The sequence below is a fragment of the Montipora foliosa genome, unplaced genomic scaffold, assembly GCF_036669935.1.
Source record: "Montipora foliosa isolate CH-2021 unplaced genomic scaffold, ASM3666993v2 scaffold_447, whole genome shotgun sequence".
Classification (NCBI taxonomy): domain Eukaryota; kingdom Metazoa; phylum Cnidaria; class Anthozoa; order Scleractinia; family Acroporidae; genus Montipora; species Montipora foliosa.
The window spans coordinates 301,471-322,500 of record NW_027179753.1 but is presented as its reverse complement, the minus strand read 5'-3'; the positions used below and the strand labels follow the sequence as shown (position 1 = coordinate 322,500).

Genomic DNA, 21,030 nt, shown 5'->3' with positions numbered 1-21,030 from the left:
CTGCTCAAACAAACCATTTCAATCTCCTTCTGCCTCGAGGCAGCTGTTTTAATGCTCCTCTTCCATAGAATACAGCAGTCTCTGTTTCGATGGATTTAGATAACACTGGGAATTCATATCTGATATGCCCCAGCTGCTACATGCAAACAAACCTTTTCTTCTGTCAAACTACCATCTACATGTAAAGTCACTGGATCTAAGCAAACTTGTCAAGCTCCACTATGACTTCGTCCAATATAAAAGCGTCATCTTCTTATACTAGTTCTATGTATGATCTAATATTTGGTTGGAGCAGGTATTTGAGGTTTTCGTACTCCCGCAATCATACTCTCTTACGTACAAAGTTGGTGTAGGACATTCAGAAGTTCTGTAGCCTCGTACAAAATTATTTCAACAGACATTTGGACTCATCGAAACCTTGAATTAATCACGATTAATAACTCTAGCCCACGACAAAAGCATCAATGTTATTCATGGGTGAGTAAAATCTAAATATTCTAACGTGAGGAAGAATGTTTTGCTTCTCTGGGTACCTTCGATCGTTATCATACCCAGCACAGCACAATGATCGCCACTAGGCATATTTTCAATATTATCTGAATTGCTGAGTTTAGAAATAGGCCAAAAGCCAGCCTATACACACGCTAATACAACTGAAAAGGCTTTATTGAGTCATTTCGTCCAGATTTATTCTTAATTTTGTGATACTTTGAGACCAAAAAATTTTATGCAAGCAAGGCAGTCAATCAGCAAATTTGTCTCATATTTCACGGTTATTCAAACAAAAACTTACACGTGCTACTTGTCAACATTGCCCAAATCGATTTCCGATAAAACTTTGCCAAAAAAAGCGTTGATCTCTCTCCAAAATCGTTTTTTGGACGTCCAATAACTCTCCGCCATACAGTTTCTCTCAACAACTTGCAATGTTTGCCCCCAGGCGATCCCAGAACCCTTTGCGTATAAGGCATAGAGGCAGTCACTGGCAACTCATTCATTGAAAACTTGTTTAAACTACTTTCTGTTGCTAAACCAATCAGAGTACTCGTTAGAACTGACAAGTTCCCGGAACCAATCGCATTGCTAGGGTCAAAATCTGACTCCGGGAATATAAAACGGCATCCCATTGGACCGGCCTTCTCAAAGAACTCAACGGCCTGCACCAGAGGTTTTTCCTCGCCTATTTCGTCGCTCTGAGAGAGAACAACCTCTGACTGCCAGGGTAATCTCGCCGACAAAATCACACTTCTCCGGCATCAGTCATGCTCAAACTCTGGCGATAGCCGCACGGATAAATTTACTTGTCTTTGACCAAGTTTCAAGGTCCAGCGAGCATCCATTGCTGAGAAACAGCGAACAATATTCAAATAATCAAAATCCTTCGAGGCTCGCTGGCAATGCATTTTGAAACGGCCGGTCGACCGTTCACTTATTTCTCTCACCATATCGAGGCTCAAGTTAACGGTTGACCAGCCGTGTCAAAATGGGTTGTAAGCGATCCTCGAAGGATTTTGAATATTTGAATATTGTTCGCAGTTTCTGAGAAATGGATGCTCGCTGGACCTTGAAACTTGGTAAAAGAGAAGTAAATTTATCCGTGTGGCCATCGCCGGAGTTTGAGCATGACTGATGCCGGAGAAGTGTGATTTATTCATTCATTCATTTATTTTTTAAACATAACATGCGCGTATTCAGTAAGCTATAAACAAAAAAGTCATTACTACGATTTGTTTATATTGTTTATATTAAACATGATTTAATGTAATTTTTTAAATTAGTTTTGTTGAGGTTTGAGATTTAAAAGGTACTAAAGAAGAGAGAAAACTAGGAAATATTTCTATTTTTGGGAGTACTTCCTTTGTTTTGCAGGACCATATGTAATATCTGGCAACAGGGAAGTAAAAGTATTGCTTTATGCTAGATAGGGTGTCCGATCTCAGGTCAATTGTTATATCGGGAGTGAAAACGTTGGATTTTAGTTTTATTTGGTTTTCGGCCAACCATTTTATAAAGTCTCGCCAAAAACAAGACGTCTCGCGACACGACCAAAATAAGTGAAAAAGAGACTCCTTTTCCGTTCTACAAAGGGTACAAATATCGTTTTCTCTAATGCCCATTTTATTTCGAAAAGCATTTGTCGCTTAACGCCTATGAAGTGTGATATTATCGGTGAGATGTGAGGTAAGCCAGAAATTACTTTCCCCCGCGCACCGGTGGCTCAGTTGGTTGAGCACCGGGCTGTCACGCGGGAGGTCGTGAGTTCAACTCCGGCCTGACCAACCCTCAGGGTCTTTAAATAACTGAGGAGAAAGTGCTGCCTTTGTAGTTACATCTGCAAATGGTTAGACTCTCTAGTCTTCTCGGATAAGGACGATAAGCTGGAGGTCCCGTCTCACAACCTTTGTTCATTAACTCTGTGGGACGTTAAAGATCCCACCCACTATTCGAAAAGAGTAGGGGACAGTGTTCCCGGTGTTGTGGTCTGACCTTTCCAGCATGTGGTCGGCTTGGCAGGATTAGCTGGAGGGCTTCTGTGTGAATGAATGAGACCACAATTGTGTATAACAGCCAGAAGTCAGGCTACTTAGCCAAGTGCTGGAACCTCACTCAAGCAGTCAAGCTCTTAGGTACGAGTGACAACCCGATAATTTGAGAAGTCGCTTAAATTGCATTCAAGCAGACAAATAACCACACAAAAAGCGAGAAAGTCATCACGATAATAAAGTACACCCCCCTGGTATATGTTAGACACGCCATGCTGATGAGGCCCAAAAGGCCGAAACAGCTAACCTTGCCTGCTAATTATAATAACCTATAACAGGAGCTCATCAAGAGGAGCCTCTATCTCCTCTAATTCCTTGAGTCAACCCTTTCCCGAGTAAATTTATTTTTAGGAACAGGTTTCTCCCGCGAAAAGTATCAGAATTCCCTTGACGCTGAGATAGCTCTGTTTTGATTGGCTTTTACAACAGTGGGCGTGCTGAATATCCCAAGGGAGATTGGCTTTTTACAACAGTGAGCGTGCTGAATATCCCAAGGGAGATTGGCTTTTACAACAGTGAGCGTGCTGAATCTCCCAAGGGAGGTGTTCTATAAATAAATCTACTCGGGAAAGGGTTGACTCCGAGGCCAAGATTGGGAGATAGAGGCTACTCTTAATGAGCTCCTGCCTATAATAACTTTTTTCTTCTATAGCGCCGTTTCCATCGCGCTTTACAACAGTTTAAAACACTTTAAGAAAATAAAACCAAGCTAATGTATGCCATAAAATTTACAATATTGTTAAAAATATATCAATAAAATCAAATAAAAATAAGTAAAAGAAAATATAGCATCAATGTCCCTAGGATAATCATGGATAATTATAAATTAAAAGCCTTCTTAAAAAGATAAGTTTTAACTAAACGTTTAAATTGAATAAGACAACCACAGGATCTTATATTCTGGGGTAAATAATTCCACAGAGCAGGGGCTGCGGATGAGAAGGCTCTATAACCATACGTTCTTAAATTATAGGACATACTGACGAGACGATTGGTATTAATTAAAGGATCTAAGGTTCCTACTCGGTACGTACGGTTTAATTAAATCGGACAAATAAGTTGGAGCAAGATTATTAACGCCTTATAAGTTATTAACAATATCTTTAAAATAACACGTTGTTCAACTGGTAACCAGTGAAGTCTTTCTAAAATAGGTGTAATGTGTTCTTTTTTGCCCGTTAACGTGACAACCCTTGCCGCTGCATTCTGAACTGATCGAAGTCTTTCAGAACATGTTGAGGAATTCCGTATAAAGGAGATTTACAAAAATCTAACCTAGTTGTAACAAATGTATGCATTAAAACTTCAGCGGTGTGAAAACTAATGTATTTCATAATACGACTTATGTTTCTTAAATGATAAAATGCCGATTTAGCCACAGCGGTGACGTGTTGCTCCATGCTCATATCAGAGTCAAAGATAACTCCAATGTTCCTAGCTGGAATTTAAGGGATGATTACTTCATTAGAAACTGCAACCGACTCCAGTGGGGGGTGCGGCCGATGATGAGCATTCAAGGCAAGTAGTTCAGTCTTGTCCCTGTTCAATTTTAATTTATTAAGGACCATCCAAGCGTCGATATCGCGAACACACTTCTCAACAATTAAAGTCGCCTGCTCCGTGTCTTCCCTCACTCCCGTCTTAAAACTTAAATACAGCTGAGTGTCATCAGCATATAAACGAAAGCTGACCTTGTGGTGTCTCGCTATATCACCAACTGGACTAGAAAACAAAGTGAATAATACAGGACACAAGACACTCCCCTTGAGCATACCACACATCGAAAGGCTTCGTTGTGAAGACTGACAACCATTTATATATACCATCTGTTTACGATCGCAAAGATAAGATGCGAACCAATCCAAAGCAGTACCAACAATACCAAACCTCTTTGACATTCGGTCGAGTAAGATATCATGGTCTGTTTTATCAAATGCTGCAGAAAGGTCCACCAGCAGCAGAATCACAGAACATTTGTTGTCGATGAATCGCAAGATGTCGTGGTGAGTCTTGATCAATGCCAGTTTCAGTGCTATGATGGCGCTTGTAGGCAGATTGAAAGACCTCATTCAGATTATTGTCCTGTGCATGATTACATATCTGGCTCGCCAAAGCCTTCACTATGCACTTAGACACAAACGTCAAGTTCGAAATAGGACGATAACTCGTGTAATCATCGCTCTCTAGCTTAGCCTTCTTGAGAAGAGGAGAGAGAGAAGCAGACTTTAAGCGCGATGGCATTAATTGACCGGGTGAAATGGTTGTACGCATGCGTGATGTGTTGGCCACACTGGGTTGGTGTTAGCGTGTATCACCTTGCTTTTATTGCTGTTTTTTATTGATAACTTTTGCGTGTAAATATCTTTTTCAGTTGGTTATCGAGATTCCCACACAAATGCTTATAATTTTTTACCCTCCGAGTCTGGGCTGCCTGTGGATCGACAAGCTAACTAACACGCTGACGGAAGAAAGATGGCGCGATGGGCTAGAACTGTCGCTTTAATTCATGCACTGCGTGCGGGAGTTAATTCTCGGACTTGCTAACATATGTTAGTCAGACGTTACTTCGCTTTGTTGCTCAACAACGATGTAATAACTTAAAGCTAAAATAAAATGAGTAAAATTTACCCTGAACAAATAAGTTACTACCCCTAGGAGCAGGCTTATGTATCCCCCGTCTGTACTCTAATGCTAAAGCTCTTGATCGTAGTTAAAATATGAAAATAGCTGGTTATGAAACTCGACAAGTTTCTTGTTTTATGTTTTCGTTTGCTGTTTTGGCCCTGGCCATGCACAAACCACACCCTATTTATTTCTAAAAGACAGCCAATTTATTCAAAACTCAGCTGCGGACCGAGAACAAAGGACTGAGCATGGTTCAAGTTAACATGTAACAACAACAACAATAAAACTTTATAAATATGTAACAATTAAAAGAAGGACATGTACAACTCGCGCATAGCGTAAGTTAGTCGAGGCGAGTTGTGCAGGGAAAAAAAGGGAAAAGAAGAAAATAAACCAATTTGTAAGCTTCAAATAACAGACTATGAAAAATGACAGGAATAAACTATAAATAAAACACAATCATTAGCATCCGGAGATAAATATAGTTACACAATTGATTGATAATAAGTAGCTTAATAAACTAAAGAAACTAAACAGGCGAAGAGATTGACAGTGAATTGTATGTTACAAAATGTTATGTAAGATATAAATCTAACATGTAGTAGGATGTCACTGTTATCGCTTTAATTTGAAGTTTCCAGAGTTTCAAAACCAGTCAATTTGCATGAACTATGTCTTGTTCTACTGGTAAATAAGAGAAAACAACACAACAGGCACATTCATGCAAAATATTCGTGTTCTCTCCTGGGATGCTAGATAAATTGTTTTACCATATAATGAATTTCTTTTCCTTAGCCCTGATGCTAAGCCGTAATGGAACGTGTGATCATTATGAAATAGTGGATCAAGCTCACGCGGCAACGAGACTTGATCAAACTATTTCAGTGGGCAGAAATAACCAGCATAACGCACCACAAAGAACTGATGAATATGCCATGCTTGACCGAAGTGGAATGAAGGCAAGTATTATTTATCGTAAAGAGTGTATATACCATCATAACGAGGCCTCTATTTTGGTATTGAAAGTTTTAATAGAAAACAATGAACAAGAAGACAGAAACAAAGACTAAGGTAAAAGGTAACGAACAAATAAAATTGTTTACAAACATATAACCAAGAGGACAAGTAAGGCAGCAGCGACATTGACGAGAAGAAGCAATGGCTCCCACTGAAAAGAACCCTTGACTGTTGTTGGACGTTTTAAAATCCGAACTTCTCAGGGCGGATTATTAGGTTAAATGCTCAGTGGCCACAATTGGATAATTGTATAATTCATGACGTCATCGTAGCCGTCTTAAGACAGCTGTGTGTTTGATGTCAGTTTGATAACTTGACATTTCTTCAGTTTTCAAAGTTTCCTTCATTCTCAGTTACGTGTGATCCTTAACAGGAACCTTTAGAATGTGCAACTTACACGGCGCTGACAAAAAGTGAAGAAGCAAGTGGTGGGATAGAAGACGTGGGTGCTGGTCTTACTGAATCCAGTTTCAGCAATCTACCTCCCGCCTCAGCAGACAGGAATCATCCGACTTACGTAAATGTTGCTTGAATCTGGTCGGAAGAAAATAACCTCAATAAGTACATGAAAGTCATTTTCGTTAAAAAAAAAAAAAACCGGATCTTTAATTTTTAATCTTTCTTTACATGTACACACGGTAAAAATCGCCAAGGTACGACAAATTCCTTGTAAAATGTATAAAAGCCTAATTTTAACATTACATTACGGCAATTTACTAAACGTTAACTTGAAGTTTGTTTAACTTCATTTTTTAATTAACTCTTACTTGACTACTTTTCGGTGGAATTATGGTTCCATGAAAAGCTGGCCTACTTTTGTCAAAAGCACGGATCTGGTTGGACAACAAGATCAACACCACTCTTCAACAAAGTGCAAAATGACAGACTTTATTCAAAATCGGCGTGCATTTAATTAGGTGCGTTTCTGGACATATACGGCATATCCTTTGCGTTTCTGTGAAGTTATTATTACTATTACTATGATCATCATTATCATTATCATTATCATTATCATTATCATTATCATTATCATTATCATTATCATTATCATTATCATTATCATTATCATTATCCTCATCATTATCCTCATCATTATCATTATCATTATCGTTATTGTTATTATTGCTGTTGTCAAAAAATATATGTATACAAATAGAATCCGCTAACACTGTCCATTCCGCGCGCAATACTTCGGAATAATAGAAATGTATTACACCTTAAATGCATGATACATCACGGGACATCATGATCAAGGTTCTTGTAATCAAATTTAAGTCCCTTTTGCAACTTTTTTTCATATAATGAAGCTGAATAACTGGTCCGTTGAGAAAAATTCGTTTTGTTTCCTGAGAATCTCAATGTAACTGACGGAGAGAAGCTTAAGCAGGGAGAAAATTTCAGAAATTGGACCGAAAAAAAAAAAAAAACTATTTTGTGGAGAGACCTGTAATGATCTTAAATGAGCTATCTACAACGTTCCACAAGAAATACCTAAGAAGACGCTATCTTAGAACATAAGAAGAGTAAAGAGCGCTTTTGGTTTCAGTTTAAGTACAATATTTTCTTCTTAAAAAAGACGTTTTATATAGCCTCCTAGGCAGACACTTCGTCGCGCGTTCCTCCCCCACGAGCGTCTGCTGAAGCAAGCCACACATTCCTTTCCCTCTCTTAAGTAACTGTAATCTGGAAATCACGTGCGGGTTACATAGGAACCAATCTGGCTGTGTAGATTACTTCCCTGGGAGTTTCAATTCATCATCTTCTTCCTTGGATAAATCATGAAAGGAAAAAAGCCTTTCCAAAATATTACTCAAAAGCATTAATTTTGTTTCCTCGGTGGGGTATACATTTGCACTCTCGCGAGTCAAAATGCGTGTGCTTAAGAAGGGTATGGTGTCGTTTCACCTAAAATTGAAAGCGTCGTGAAAATATATAAATACAAATGAAAATATTAAGTATTGCGAGTGTATTTGACTGCACGAGAACCATTACCTTAAAGCGCAATAAACGCACCTAGGACAGTTGCGAAAAGCAAGCTTTAAAAAAATCCATTGCGTTTAAGATTGAAATTTTCAGGCTGCTTTTGAAGATGATCGTCTCTAAAAATTGATTTAATGTTTTTGTGCGGCGAACCGATCGTTCGTACTCAGTGTTTCTTCGATTTGAAAAATAAATCAAACCATTAATCAGTTCAACAGAAGGACTACAAGGAATGGGGTTATTCGAACGAATCGACTCCACTGTAATTGCGCGGAAACAAATGAAACTCACGGGAGCAAAATGTTTCAACCATACGAATTCTATCGTACCAATTCTGTGAAGAGCCGCAAACAGCGAAGCCAAAGCATAAAATTTATACACTCCATTTTCTCTTTGCTAAGATAAGATTGTAAATGCCCAACACACAAGAGGCCCATTTTGTTGCAGTGATTGTGCGCAAAATTTCTAGGTGTATGACAACTGCAGACTCCAGACTGCGTAGAAATAGAGAGATTATGGGTTTCGTGTAGTTTTTATAGTAGAGTAGGAGCTACGCTATTGGTGGTAACATGGCAACGTGAAAAATAGGAATATATTAGTTAAATAAAAAGCGTTCGTTAATACCCTGAGGATTAAGGGTGCCGATTTGAAAGATGAATTTTTGTTCCAGATTCTTGCGGCTCTCCGTCGTACCTAGATGTAGGGAAAGGCCGCAGATAGCAATGTGTTTTTTGGAGTGGTTAGGCAGATTAAAATGGCGAGCAAATGGCTTAGATGCATCCTTGTCATTCTTCTCAACATCGCGAAGGTGTTCGCGGAATCGGTCACCTAATCGTCTACCTGTCTCACCAATGTATAATTTATTGCGTAATGTACAGGTTATGCAATAAATGACATTTGCGGAGGTACATGTGAAACGATCGGTGATCTTAACAGATCACTTAGGTCCCGATATCTTGCTAGTGTTAACAATGAAAAGACAAGTTTTGCATCGTGAGCGCGCGCATTTGAAAGTGCCGGGTTGCTCGTTAGTTTTGAGCGCGCTTCTAACTAAAAAGTTGCCTACGTTTTTGTCACGTTTGAACGAAATAAGTGGAGGTTGCGAAAAGATTCTACCAGTCTCAAGATCATTTTGGAGTAATTTAAAATTACTAAGAATGATGCTTTTGACTGCGTGATTATGAGGATGGAAAGTGAGGGTGAATGGAATTCTGTCATTCTTCTCTTTTTGTGACGTTTGTAGTGATGACTGTCGATCAAATTGTTGGGCGCGATGACGGCCCGCTTTGACCACAGAGACAGGATAGCCACGTTTTTCGAAGAACTGTCACATCTCCTCTGATTTGCTGGAAAAATCGGAGTCATCACTACATAGACGTCGAAGTCTAAGAAATTGAGAATAAGGAATAGAAACTTTTCATCCGGCTCTTAAATATACCTGGGAAATTTCGGAAACTTCATTGGCTTTCCTAGATATCAAAGTTTCTATCAGAGGCAACGTGCTATGTACTAGTGTGCACTACAAACCTACTGATTCACACAGTTATTTGTTGTATTCATCGTCACATCCATCACATGTCAAGAACTCCATTCCTTATTCTCAATTTCTTAGACTTCGACGTCTATGTAGTGATGACTCCGATTTTTCCAGCAAATCAGAGGAGATGTGACAGTTCTTCGAAAAACGTGGCTATCCTGTCTCTGTGGTCAAAGCGGGCCATCATCGCGCCCAACAATTTGATCGACAGTCATCACTACAAACGTCACAAAAAGAGAAGAATGACAGAATTCCATTCACCCTCACTTTCCATCCTCATAATCACGCAGTCAAAAGCATCATTCTTAGTAATTTTAAATTACTCCAAAATGATCCCGAGACTGGTAGAATCTTTTCGCAACCTCCACTTATTTCATTCAAACGCGACAAAAACGTAGGCAACTTTTTAGTTAGAAGCGCGCTCAAAACTAACGAGCAACCCGGCACTTTCAAATGCGCGCGCTCACGATGCAAAACTTGTCTTTTCATTGTTAACACTAGCAAGATATCGGGACCTAAGCGATCTGTTAAGATCACCGATCGTTTCACATGTACCTCCGCAAATGTCATTTATTGCATAACCTGTACATTATGCAATAAATTATACATTGGTGAGACAGGTAGACGATTAGGTGACCGATTCCGCGAACACCTTCGCGATGTTGAGAAGAATGACAAGGATGCATCTAAGCCAGTCGTTCTCCATTTTAATCTGCCTAACCACTCCAAAAAACACATGGCAATCTGCGGCCTTTCCCTACATCTAGGTACGACGGAAAGCCGCAAGAATCTGGAACAAAAATTCATCTTTCAAATCGGCACCCTTAATCCGCACGGTATTAACGAACGCTTTTCATTTAACTAATATATTCCTATTCTTTACGTTGCCATGTTACCACCAATAGCGTAGCTCCTACTCTACTATAAAAACTACACGTAACCCATAATCCCTCGATTCGCTCTGACGAAGGGCTAACGCACGAAACGTCAGCTTTTAGAATCTCTGTACGGTGGCCAATTTACATTATCAACTCCGTTGATAAAACCAAATTTTTGTATACTACTTCCCCACCGACGCAGCACCACAGTTTCTTTAGGAACTACCCCTTCATTCATGCGTAGAAATAGCGCTGATAAACAGTTAAGCACCCATTTTAAAACGGTTAGCTTTCAATAATTGTGATTTAGGGTTAGTCTGCAGTCTGCAATTGTCAGACACCGAAAATTTCTCATTGTGCAAAGCTGAAAGTCCGTAACGGTTGTGAGTGGTATAGGTAAATTCCGGCTCTTTTCAGCAGACGCTCGTGGGGGAGGAACGCCCGACGAAGCCCAAAGAGTGTCTGCGTGTGAGGCTAGTTTTTATAAGAACGTTCAGGCCGCATGAGATTAACCTAAATTGTAAGAACATACCTAGGATGAGTCAGTCAGCAACGTCCTTCTTTGATCATACGTGGTTTTCTTGTGTGAGTAATATAAATGAAGGAAGGAGAAATGTAAAACTGTAGTCCAGCAGGACAATTACCTCAGATACTTAGAGACCTTTTTTCTTTTTTTTTTTAACATTAAAAATGTGCCGGTTTTCTTAATTGCACGATTTACTGAAGAACAACTCCTTTTGTATGAAGGGGTAGATTCTAAAGAAACTGTGGTGCTGCGTCGGTGGGGAAGTAATATACAAAAATTTGGTTTTATCAACGGAGTTGATAATGTAAATTGACCATCGTACAGAGATTCTAAAAGCTGACGTTTCGAGCGTTAGCCCTTCGTCAGAGCTCTGACTAGGGCTAATACGCAGGGTAACCTCACAGTGTAAGACAAAATGGCGCCGTATCGCGTGGCTGCCACGATTATCATCACCATCATCTGCTTGAGGTGAGAAGAGAACCAAAGATAGCTTCCGAGAATAGAAGAGGACAAATCCAAACCTTCGCTCCATAAAGCGATTACAAGTTTCATCTGCTCATTCCACCACTTGCTCGCCATTCTGTTCAATTACGCATTGTAATTACTTCATACAATGCCTTTGAGGTTGTTTGAAGTAATTATAATCCAGTTATAATCAGGGACTGCAATTAGTTGATGTGAACCCATTTCATATTTAATTCGATTAAAATTCGATCACAGTCGAGGCCTAATGTGAACACGACTTAAGTTTGCCAATGGAAACACCCAGCTCAACAGCGATCAGAGCTTCCGTATACCAAAGATCCTCGAGGAATGTCAGGATATTAAGGTTATACCATGATTTTTTTCGAATACTGAATGGAGATCGACCACTTCAATTCATTTATTTGCTTTAGTTTGTGCACAGATTGAATTAGAATTGCGCATATTCACAAACACTTAACACAACACACCTTTGCTGTAGGATAGTCTGAATTTCAAGTAAAGTACGCCAGTTTTTCGTTATTTACAGTGGCACAAAAGAAAAAATTAAAACACAATTCTTGACATTCTTATGTTTCCCAGTTCACAACAACAATTCGGATGTGATCCAGCCTTTAGTTGTACGCTTGTGCATTTACAAAATAATGAATTGAAAATAAAGTTTCAAACCGACCCAAAGTGGTTTCCTGCCATTAAAGAATTAACATTATGATTGCGGTCACACTTGAGAGAAACTCAGAGTAACACTAGTGTTGACACTTCTCTAGCTAGTGACAACTCTTTGGTGTTTTGAATCCCTAGTGGAGCACTGAACGATAGAAGTTGATTTGACACTGGTGTCAACTCCGTAGTGCGATCGCAACCATTTGTTTGCCAGACAACAGCTTAAGATTTCACAATCAACTTCAATGTTTACTAATCAATCAATGAATGAATCAATCAATCAATCAATCAATCAATCAATCAAATCCTTTATTTCAAAAAGATACTATTCAAAGCTAAAAGCTTTGTGGTCGTTTATCTAAGGATTTAATATACTAGTGGACTTAAGAGAATTCACAACTTGTCTAAGACCTAAGATATATATATTTAATATAAATAAGGTTAAAATATTTTAAACAAACTCTTCTCGTAGAAGCAGATGTCACTTTAAAAAAGTAAAATTCTGAAAATTGTCTAATAATTTCAGTTTCCGCTTAAGACTCCTACAAGAAGTGAAATTAACTAATTCGCGGTGTTTGATAGTGGGTGTTGAAACGCGGGATGCCAGTTGTTGTTTAAAATCTACATTTGAGATTAGGCACTGCGTGATGGGCGATATTCTGTAATAAACGACAAAATCTTTTTTTTGCGCCTTTTTGTTTGTTTTGAGAGCCAGCATTCTTTGAAAGTCGCTGTTACACGTTGAAACTTTTAGCTGAAACGTGCGTGCAACGGCGCTTCGAAACAAGTTCAACAGACGTTGCACCGTGTAAAATGGTCGGTTTTCGTGAACTTCCGTCCCAACCGCGATCGCGAGACAGGTTTCACGAAAAGTAGACCTGCTTTCTACTTCTACAACGATCGCAGTGGTGATAAAAACAAGATTTTCACCGTGTAACACCACTTCGTGAAACTTGTCTTGCAATGGAAGTTCAAAAAGTTTCACGAAACCGACCATGTTTCGCAGCGCTGTTGCGCACAAGTTTTAGCTAAACGTTTCAACCTATAACAGCGGCTTAAAACTGACTTCAGATGACGGCATGTTGGATAACCTCTGTGGCGTATTCTATATTTGAATTGTGCGTTGTTTTTTCTTCAAATTTTGGTTTTCAGTGAACTGTTAGTTCTGAGAACTCCTACGGTCTAGCCTTTGATAAAGCCTTTCCTGAAACCATTCTCGTCCCCAGAACCCTCCGTTTTTTTCGGTCACGTGGTCGGCGAAACAAAAGGCTCTAGTCGCAGCCAACACTGGATGTCCTTAAATCTCGGATATCCAGCAGGGCATGCGCACTTCTTTCAAGTTTCAATAATCGTGAGTGAGAGAGAGAAGATATTGATATAATGGAAGCTTCCTCAATGGATCATTTCGAAGAAGCGTTTAAAAGGCTTTGATTGCACTTGTCGATTACCAAAAAACAAAACAGGATGAATACGATTGTGAATATGACCTCGTTGCAGGCGATGCAACAAGGAACTTGAGCAAGGACAACGTCATAAATCTGTATTTTTAGTGGACAAAAGCAACAGCATAGCACGCCCGGCTCGAGCGTGTTTCGTTTATGTCCATTTCGTAGCCGTCATCTGCAAAGCAACAACGTGAAATAGCCAAATTTAAGGTTTTATTAAGGATGTCAGCACTTGAGGATAAATTTTCATTTTCTCCCTTAAATTAAGCGCAGTTCTGACCAGTGTCATTCTTGAGTAACGTCTACACCTTTGCCCTATGAAAAAAGGCTGACATAGTCACGACGTGATTACAATAACACGACTGTGCTGAGTAGGTCTTTTAATTTTATGTTCTGCGCATACAATTTTGATCAGTCAATAAAAATATTGGAATTTTTAGGTGCGACTAGAGCCTTTCGTTTCGCCGACCACGTGACCAAAAGGAACGGAGGGCTGTGGGGACGATAATGAATGTGCGTGAACTGGAGAGTTTCTGTCGGTTTAAAGTGCGTGCGCACACTAATAATAGAGTGCCCTTGTATAGAGTGACAGGTATCTAAGATCTGAATCTGAATCGTGAATTTTATATAGTTGGATAATAGCTATTTGCTAGCTCTGTGAAGTTGTTTATTTCTTCTTTGGTTATGCTCCATAGATGAAAGATTTCGTTGACGTATCTTTTCTAAAGAAGTGGCTTGTATGGATGATATCTGTTTTAACCGCAGCTATGAAAACGTTGGCAAAGGATACTGTGGTTTCCTGCGTTTGAAAGTAGTTTTTCCCATTAAAAAAGAAAGAATTTTCTTTCAAGATAACGCTCAACAAATCTTTGTGGAAGTGAGTAGGTATCGGACGGATTATGTTTGTGGAATGTTTCGTATGTTCCATATATATTGGTGGAGCAGGCCATCAGTACGCCCAGCGGTAACGAAGGTAATTAGACACATGGTAGACACGTAGCACGGCCTCGCTTTTGCTTGAATGAGGTCTGTTATTAAGGCGCACTCGAAAAATTAATCCAGATACCTTCCGAGCGGTGCCACCGGTACCGCCGCGTCCGCACTCCTTAGCATGTCCGACTAACGACAGTGAATTGCCTTCACTTCCCTTTAGATAGTTTTCAATCGAATGCAGGAGTGGGCCTGCTATATCAAAGCCTCCCTTTAATTTCCTTAACAAGGTATCGTCGGATCTCGAGTCGAGTGCTGTTCTCAATGCTTCTGTGAAGTGTGTTAATAGTAGTTCCGTCGGATGTCGAGGCCGGTATGCCCACTGATTAGCCGTTATCAGATTATTTTCTTTATAAACGTGACGTGTGATCTTATCATTTATCAGAGATTCTAAAATCTTGCTTGGAATACTTAAGAACGAAATCGGTCTGGAGTCGTTGTCACGTTCCGTTTCATCATCTTTCTTGAATACAGGAGTGAGCCTTGCTGTTTTTAAGTTGGTAAATAGTGTTTTGTCCGTTATACTGAGTTGGAATAGGATGACCACTGATGGAATTATTCCATCTCCTGTTTGCCCCAATAACTTCGGCTGCATCTTTTGAGAGCCAATGGATTTCTTTGTTTTTAGCGCTTTGATCTTTTTCGCTACCGCGGCATTCGATACTATAACCCCGGTAAGCAGTGGCGCTAATCCCTCTTGTTTTCCTGGACAAACTTGGCAGACTATAAGATAAATTCACACCTATTATTGCAAAATACGAAATCATAAAATTCGCTTTTCATATGTTATTGAGCTTCAGGGTTCCGTCCTCTGTTTTAGCAGACCCATGTTTTTTTTAGCCCTCTAGGAGATTCGAGTACGCGCTTGTCGTCTTGACTTCGCTAAAAATGTTGGAGAAGTACGCTGACTTCGATTTTCTTGGATCTGATGCAACCTCATTACGGGCACGTATGTAATCGGACCACCTCTCTGGACATTTACTAGCGATCGCTGCTTTGAAGAGCTTGTATCGACGGTTCGTTTTGAGTCGAATATCCCACGTTATCCATAGAGGGAAAAAACTTTTGGCTTTTATATCTTTCACAGGGGGCGTGCTCATGGAGGAACAGACGTTCCCAGAACCATAGGGGGCCGTCAGGTTCACCAAAAATGGAAGCGACGTAAAATGGAACATTTTTTGTATCATCTTTGAATTTTTGCTCTTCCATTTTGCTTAGGATTATTGTTTTAATAAACTTGGGTGGAGGTCTCTTATTCTTGAGCCGTATAGTAGCATAAATGAAATCATGGTCATGATGAGATCTTGTTGATCGCGTAGCATCTCGAACCACGTTTTGCATATTAAATGCGTCGAAAATTGACCGTAGTTTCTTTGTGTTTGGATTGTGAGCATGCGAATTATCATGGGTCACTTAGTAGAAGAATCGCAGTTGAAGTCGCCAAAAAGAAAAATGCTTGTTGTCTTTAGCCAAGCTTTTTCAAGCGATTTGCTGATGCTGGCGAAAATATACAACTGTACGTTGTCATCTGCAAGCTGGTACAATACAGAGAAGATTGTCAAAGTACTGGCTATTTTGACTTGGAGACAGATCTTTTCTAAGCCCTCAGGGAATAAATCCTTTTGATAGACAGCCTTTTCTGCAAAGTATAAAGACCGCATCCTCCGTTGGCATCCTCCGCTGGTAATACGTTCTGCGTTCGCAGGTTAATTCCGTAATAGCAAGTAACTCAAATTTGAATAATAATAATAATAATAATAATAATAATAATAATAATAATAATAACAATAACAATAATAACAATAATTATTATTATTATTATAATTGTAATAATAGTAATAATAAAAATAATCACTTTATTTCCATGATAAAAATATTTACAAACATTAAAATATCTCCAAAAGGTAAGAACTATAAATTTACAAGCAATTAAGTATTTCTCTGTTTTCAAACTTCAAAAAAAGAAAATAATAATAATAATAATAATAATAATAATAATAATAATAATAACAAACTTTATTGAGCACTCTTTCATACAAACTTGAATCTTACATGTATCTGGTAAAAATAAATAACAATAATAATGATAATGATAAAACTCAAATTAAATTAAAAATTTAAATAATAATAATAATAGAATTTATATAGCGCCATTTCCGTGAGCTTAATGGCGCTTTACAATAATCTTAATTCTAAAAGGAAAATATATTTGAGTTATTAAAATTAAATAAGAAAAACCTATACAGATATACATTTTTACCTAATAATAAAAAAAATATATATACAATAATAAGAGGATAAAAAATGCTAACTAACTGGTAAAACAATCAATAAAAAGTAATGTTTTAGTCTTATTCTTAAAACATCAAGGTTCTGGATTGATTGAATTTCATCGGTTAGGGGGTTCCAGAGCCTAGGCGCAGCAACTTGAAAAGATCTATCTCCGTAAAACTTCAGGTTTGACTTCGGTGTTACAAGCAAATTTTTTGAAGAAGATCGAAATTGCCTCGTAGGAGTGTAAGGTTGAAGAAGATCTGCTATATACCTTGGAGCCATGCCATCCAGTGCTCTGTATGTAAGAAGTAGTATTTTGTACGTAATTCGTTGTCTGACTGGTAGCCAATGTAGTCTCCAAAGAACTGGTGTTATGTGTTCTGAGCTTCGTGTTCTGGTCACCAGTCGAGCTGCACAATTTTGCACATATTGTAGCCTATCAATAACCGACTTGGGTAAGCCATGCAGAAGAGCATTACAAAAATCCAGCTAAGATGATATAAATGCATGAACAAGTGTCTCAGCATCGTCCTGAGATAGGGAGTTTCTGATCCTTGCTATATTTCGTAGGTGATAAAAGGCAATTTTGCAGGTGTTCGTAACATGTTTCCCTAAGTTGACATGGGAATCAAATATTACACCTATATTTCTAGAACTATTAGAAGCTTCAATGTAATCGCCAGCCACATAAATGCCTTTAATAGGTGGATTGACTTTGTGCTTTGGTCCAATCACTAGGAGCTCAGTTTTATCCCTGTTCAGCTTTAACATAATCGCAAGCATCCACGCGTCAATATCATTTAAACAAGCTTCAATTACTTGTACTGAAGTCACCTGATCGTGAAGCTTAAATGAGCAGTAAAGCTGAGTGTCAGCAGCGTAGAAATGACATGATATACCATGACTTCTAACAATGTCGCCAAGCGGGGATGTGTGCAATACTCATAGTATAGGCCCCAGCACAGATCCTTGGGGCACGCCACATCGCAGGTCCTTACTGCACGATGTTGCCCCCTTCACGTTGACTAATTGCCTACGATTCTCAAGATAGGACTTAAACCAGCACAAGGCTTTGCCATTGATACCAAAGCGATAACGGAGTCTCTGCAGAAGACTGCAGACAGGTCATAGAGAAGCAAAATAACACAGGACTGATTGTCAATCGCAGAAACAATGTCATTATGAACTTTCCCAAGCGCTGTTTCAGTGCTACGGAAGGTTTTGTAGGCTGATTGCAGGCTTTCTTGTAGATCATTATTCCTCAAGTAATTAGTGAGTTGGCACGAAATCGCTTTTTCTATCATCTTGGAGATATATTTCAAATTAGAAATGGATCTAAAATTGGCATACACTTCATGGTTGAGGGACTCTTTCTTTAGTTTAGGCCTTTTCATAGCTTCTTTAAGTTGCACCGGCACTGTAGCAGTCTCAATTGATATGTTGATCATCTTAGTTAAAGCGCGCACCAAAACGTCCGTACAGTCCTTCATTATTGATGCTGGGAGAGGATCTAAACTACAGGTCTTGAGGACGGAGGAAACCTCGTCATTTGTCATACGTTCAAACTCAGTGAGTTTAGCACTGCAGGCTTGAGCATCACCAAGAGAATTGGCGACTGGTGTATATCTGGTAAATAAATAATTTCTTATAGCTTCGATCTTTTGGCAAAACAAATCAGCAAATCTATTTGCTAGCACCTCTGAAGATGGAGCAACTGGGTAGCACTTCTTAGTTTTACGGTGGAGGAGCCGGCTAACAGTGTTGAAGAGGATCTTTTGATTGCCTTTAATTTCTTGTATGATGTTAGAGTAATAGTTCTCCTTTGCTTTCTTGATAAGAGATCTAACGACTTTGCACTGTTCTTTGCATAATTCTCTATCAATAACCAGGCAGGATTCACCCCAGCGCCTTTCTAATTTCCGTCTTTTTCTCTTTTCTCGGTCAATGTCATCATTATACCAGGCAGCAGCAGGTCTCACCGTGATCGCTCGCTTTTTCTCTGGAGCGTGGATGTCAAGTACTCTTGTAAGTTCAGTTTCGTATTTATCGACTAGCGTTGGTAGATTGGTGATGGTCTCTTGCAAGACAGTGGAATCTTTCAAATCCTTGCGCAGAGCACTCATATCGATATAGCTCAATTTGCGGTAGCTGATTTCGTGCTGTTTGGCTCGAGGCTTGGTTAAGTTGAATGTGCAGTGCACAGCAAAGTGGTCTGACAGTGTAGGATCTCTGACCACAATACCATCCACTAGATCATCTTCAGATCGAGTGATGATCAGATATAGGGTGCGTCCCCTAGAGTGGGTGGGTGTGGCAACATGTTGACTCAGATTGAAAGATCCTAGTAGGTTGTGAAGCTTGATTACATCGGTGTTTTTACTGTCGTCAAGATGAACGTTAAAATCACCACAATTAACAAATTGTCCAAATTTGGGACAAGCTGCTCATGGGGGCTAACAAAATCTGCGCGAAACGCTCCGATCAGCGACGATGGGGGCCGGTAGATGACAGCAATTCTTATACTTCCAATGGGATATTCAGCAAGCGAAACCATATGCTCAAAGGAGTTGAAATTCGCTGAGCATAGCTTCTTAACTCGGAGTGATTTCTTAGCTGGTATGCCAACTCCACCGCCTCTTGAGTTCACTCTACGAGTGTGATGAAAAATATATCCTTTCGGGCATAACTCGCCAACAAAAAAGTTGTCACTCTCCCTTGAGTGAAGCCAAGTTTGCGTTAAGGCAAGGAAGTCAAGATCATGCTCAACAGTGTAGTCCTTGAATGACAAAACTTTGCCTTTAACAGATCGTAGGCAAGACGCCTATAAGGGTGTATCCGTGTGTTGCACAAACAGTTAACACAAATTGTCCAGTTACAGTGAACTGCAACAATGGGCGAACTTTGGAAAATGGCGAGAGATTACCAGAAATATAAATCTGTAATTTAACTAGAAGTTGTTTATTGTAAAATCAGTTGTTAACCCTTTAAGATCCGAGGGGGCTAACAGACGATTTGACTGCTAAGATAGCCACAGTTTAACAAACTCTTTAGAATGGGCATGCTTACCTTGAGTGAGTTCGTGCATTTTACTATCTTGCTGCCATAAACAATACTTATTATTGTTAGCGTCCGCTCAAAACTTTTGCTTGTGATATCGTTTGTCTCATGACAATGTCAATTACAAGCATTAACCTTTAACATGAAACTGTTACATCATTTCATTTCACACAATCAGTACATCCCGAATAGTACATCCGTGTATACGCCCCCTGGAGTCTTAATCTAAATTGAAATGGTTGTAAAATCTCTACCGTTCGCAACCTGCAACTTCCATCTAACCCTCTTCCATCAAACGCATGCCTCATCCACTCCAAGAATGAGTTAGAAAAACAAATTTTACTGTTTGTCCTTTGCACTATTTGCTACTGATTATCTTTGTGGCGCTCGGCCAAGGTGTGCACTCTTCATGCGAGAGACCTCGAGATGGAAGTCATATCGCGAGAGTAAACACACGTCCTCAGTCCCTTTTTTTACTTTATTTCTTTTTAAATTTGGCTGTTATAAGCTCCAGTTTATCTTAAAGCGGTAATTCCATCTGATGAGATACACACGAGGGAAACCATAAACAAATATTACAAAGCGCGCGGTTCTAAGACAAAAACGAAAATGACTGAAATGTTACTGAACGAAATAGTTTGAAATAAATGAAAGCAAATAAATGCAAAACACGATAGGTACCTCATACTGTAGGATATTTCCGAGATATAACCAGCTCACATGAGAAATTTGTAAAAAAAAACTTCCGCACATAAAATTTCCAGGTTTCAAAAGCACATGGCAATAAAAATTGTCCGAGACTATTATGGGCAATTCCGTAGGCCTGCAATATGTACAAGCTAGATCCTACAGTTTTTAAAGGCTTTTTCGGAATGTTCTTTTCACGTTTTTGATTTCTACATGGGTAGAAATGGCGTAGGAATTCCAAAACAGTGCTTACTAATAGCGAGTGTTTACTCAATGGCCAAATGAACACACTGGTTTGATTGATAAATGCTTGGCACAATGCCCG

General features: G+C 39.2%; 2 protein-coding genes across 2 annotated transcripts in view; one reads left to right on the top strand and one right to left on the bottom strand.

Annotated features, from left to right (window-relative positions):
* The window catches only part of LOC137989219 (receptor-type tyrosine-protein phosphatase kappa-like), a 43,833-nt gene extending 37,116 nt beyond the window's left edge, over positions 1-6,717 (top strand). The window contains exons 9-10 of the mRNA XM_068835070.1: positions 5,964-6,127; positions 6,559-6,717. Coding sequence (XP_068691171.1) covers positions 5,964-6,127; positions 6,559-6,717 — 323 coding nt within the window. The remainder of the gene's footprint in view (positions 1-5,963; positions 6,128-6,558) is intronic.
* Positions 6,718-17,986: 11,269 nt separating this feature from the next.
* LOC137989218 (uncharacterized) lies at positions 17,987-19,084 on the bottom strand. Its single transcript, XM_068835068.1, has one exon. It carries the CDS (start codon positions 19,082-19,084, stop codon positions 17,987-17,989), a length of 1,098 nt encoding a protein of 365 aa, XP_068691169.1.
* Positions 19,085-21,030: the final 1,946 nt, after the last annotated feature.

Coding starts and splice junctions, on each gene's coding strand:
- LOC137989218 (XM_068835068.1), bottom strand. CDS start 19,084: ATGAGTGCTCTGCGCAAGGATTTGAAAGATTCCACTGTCTTGCAAGAG.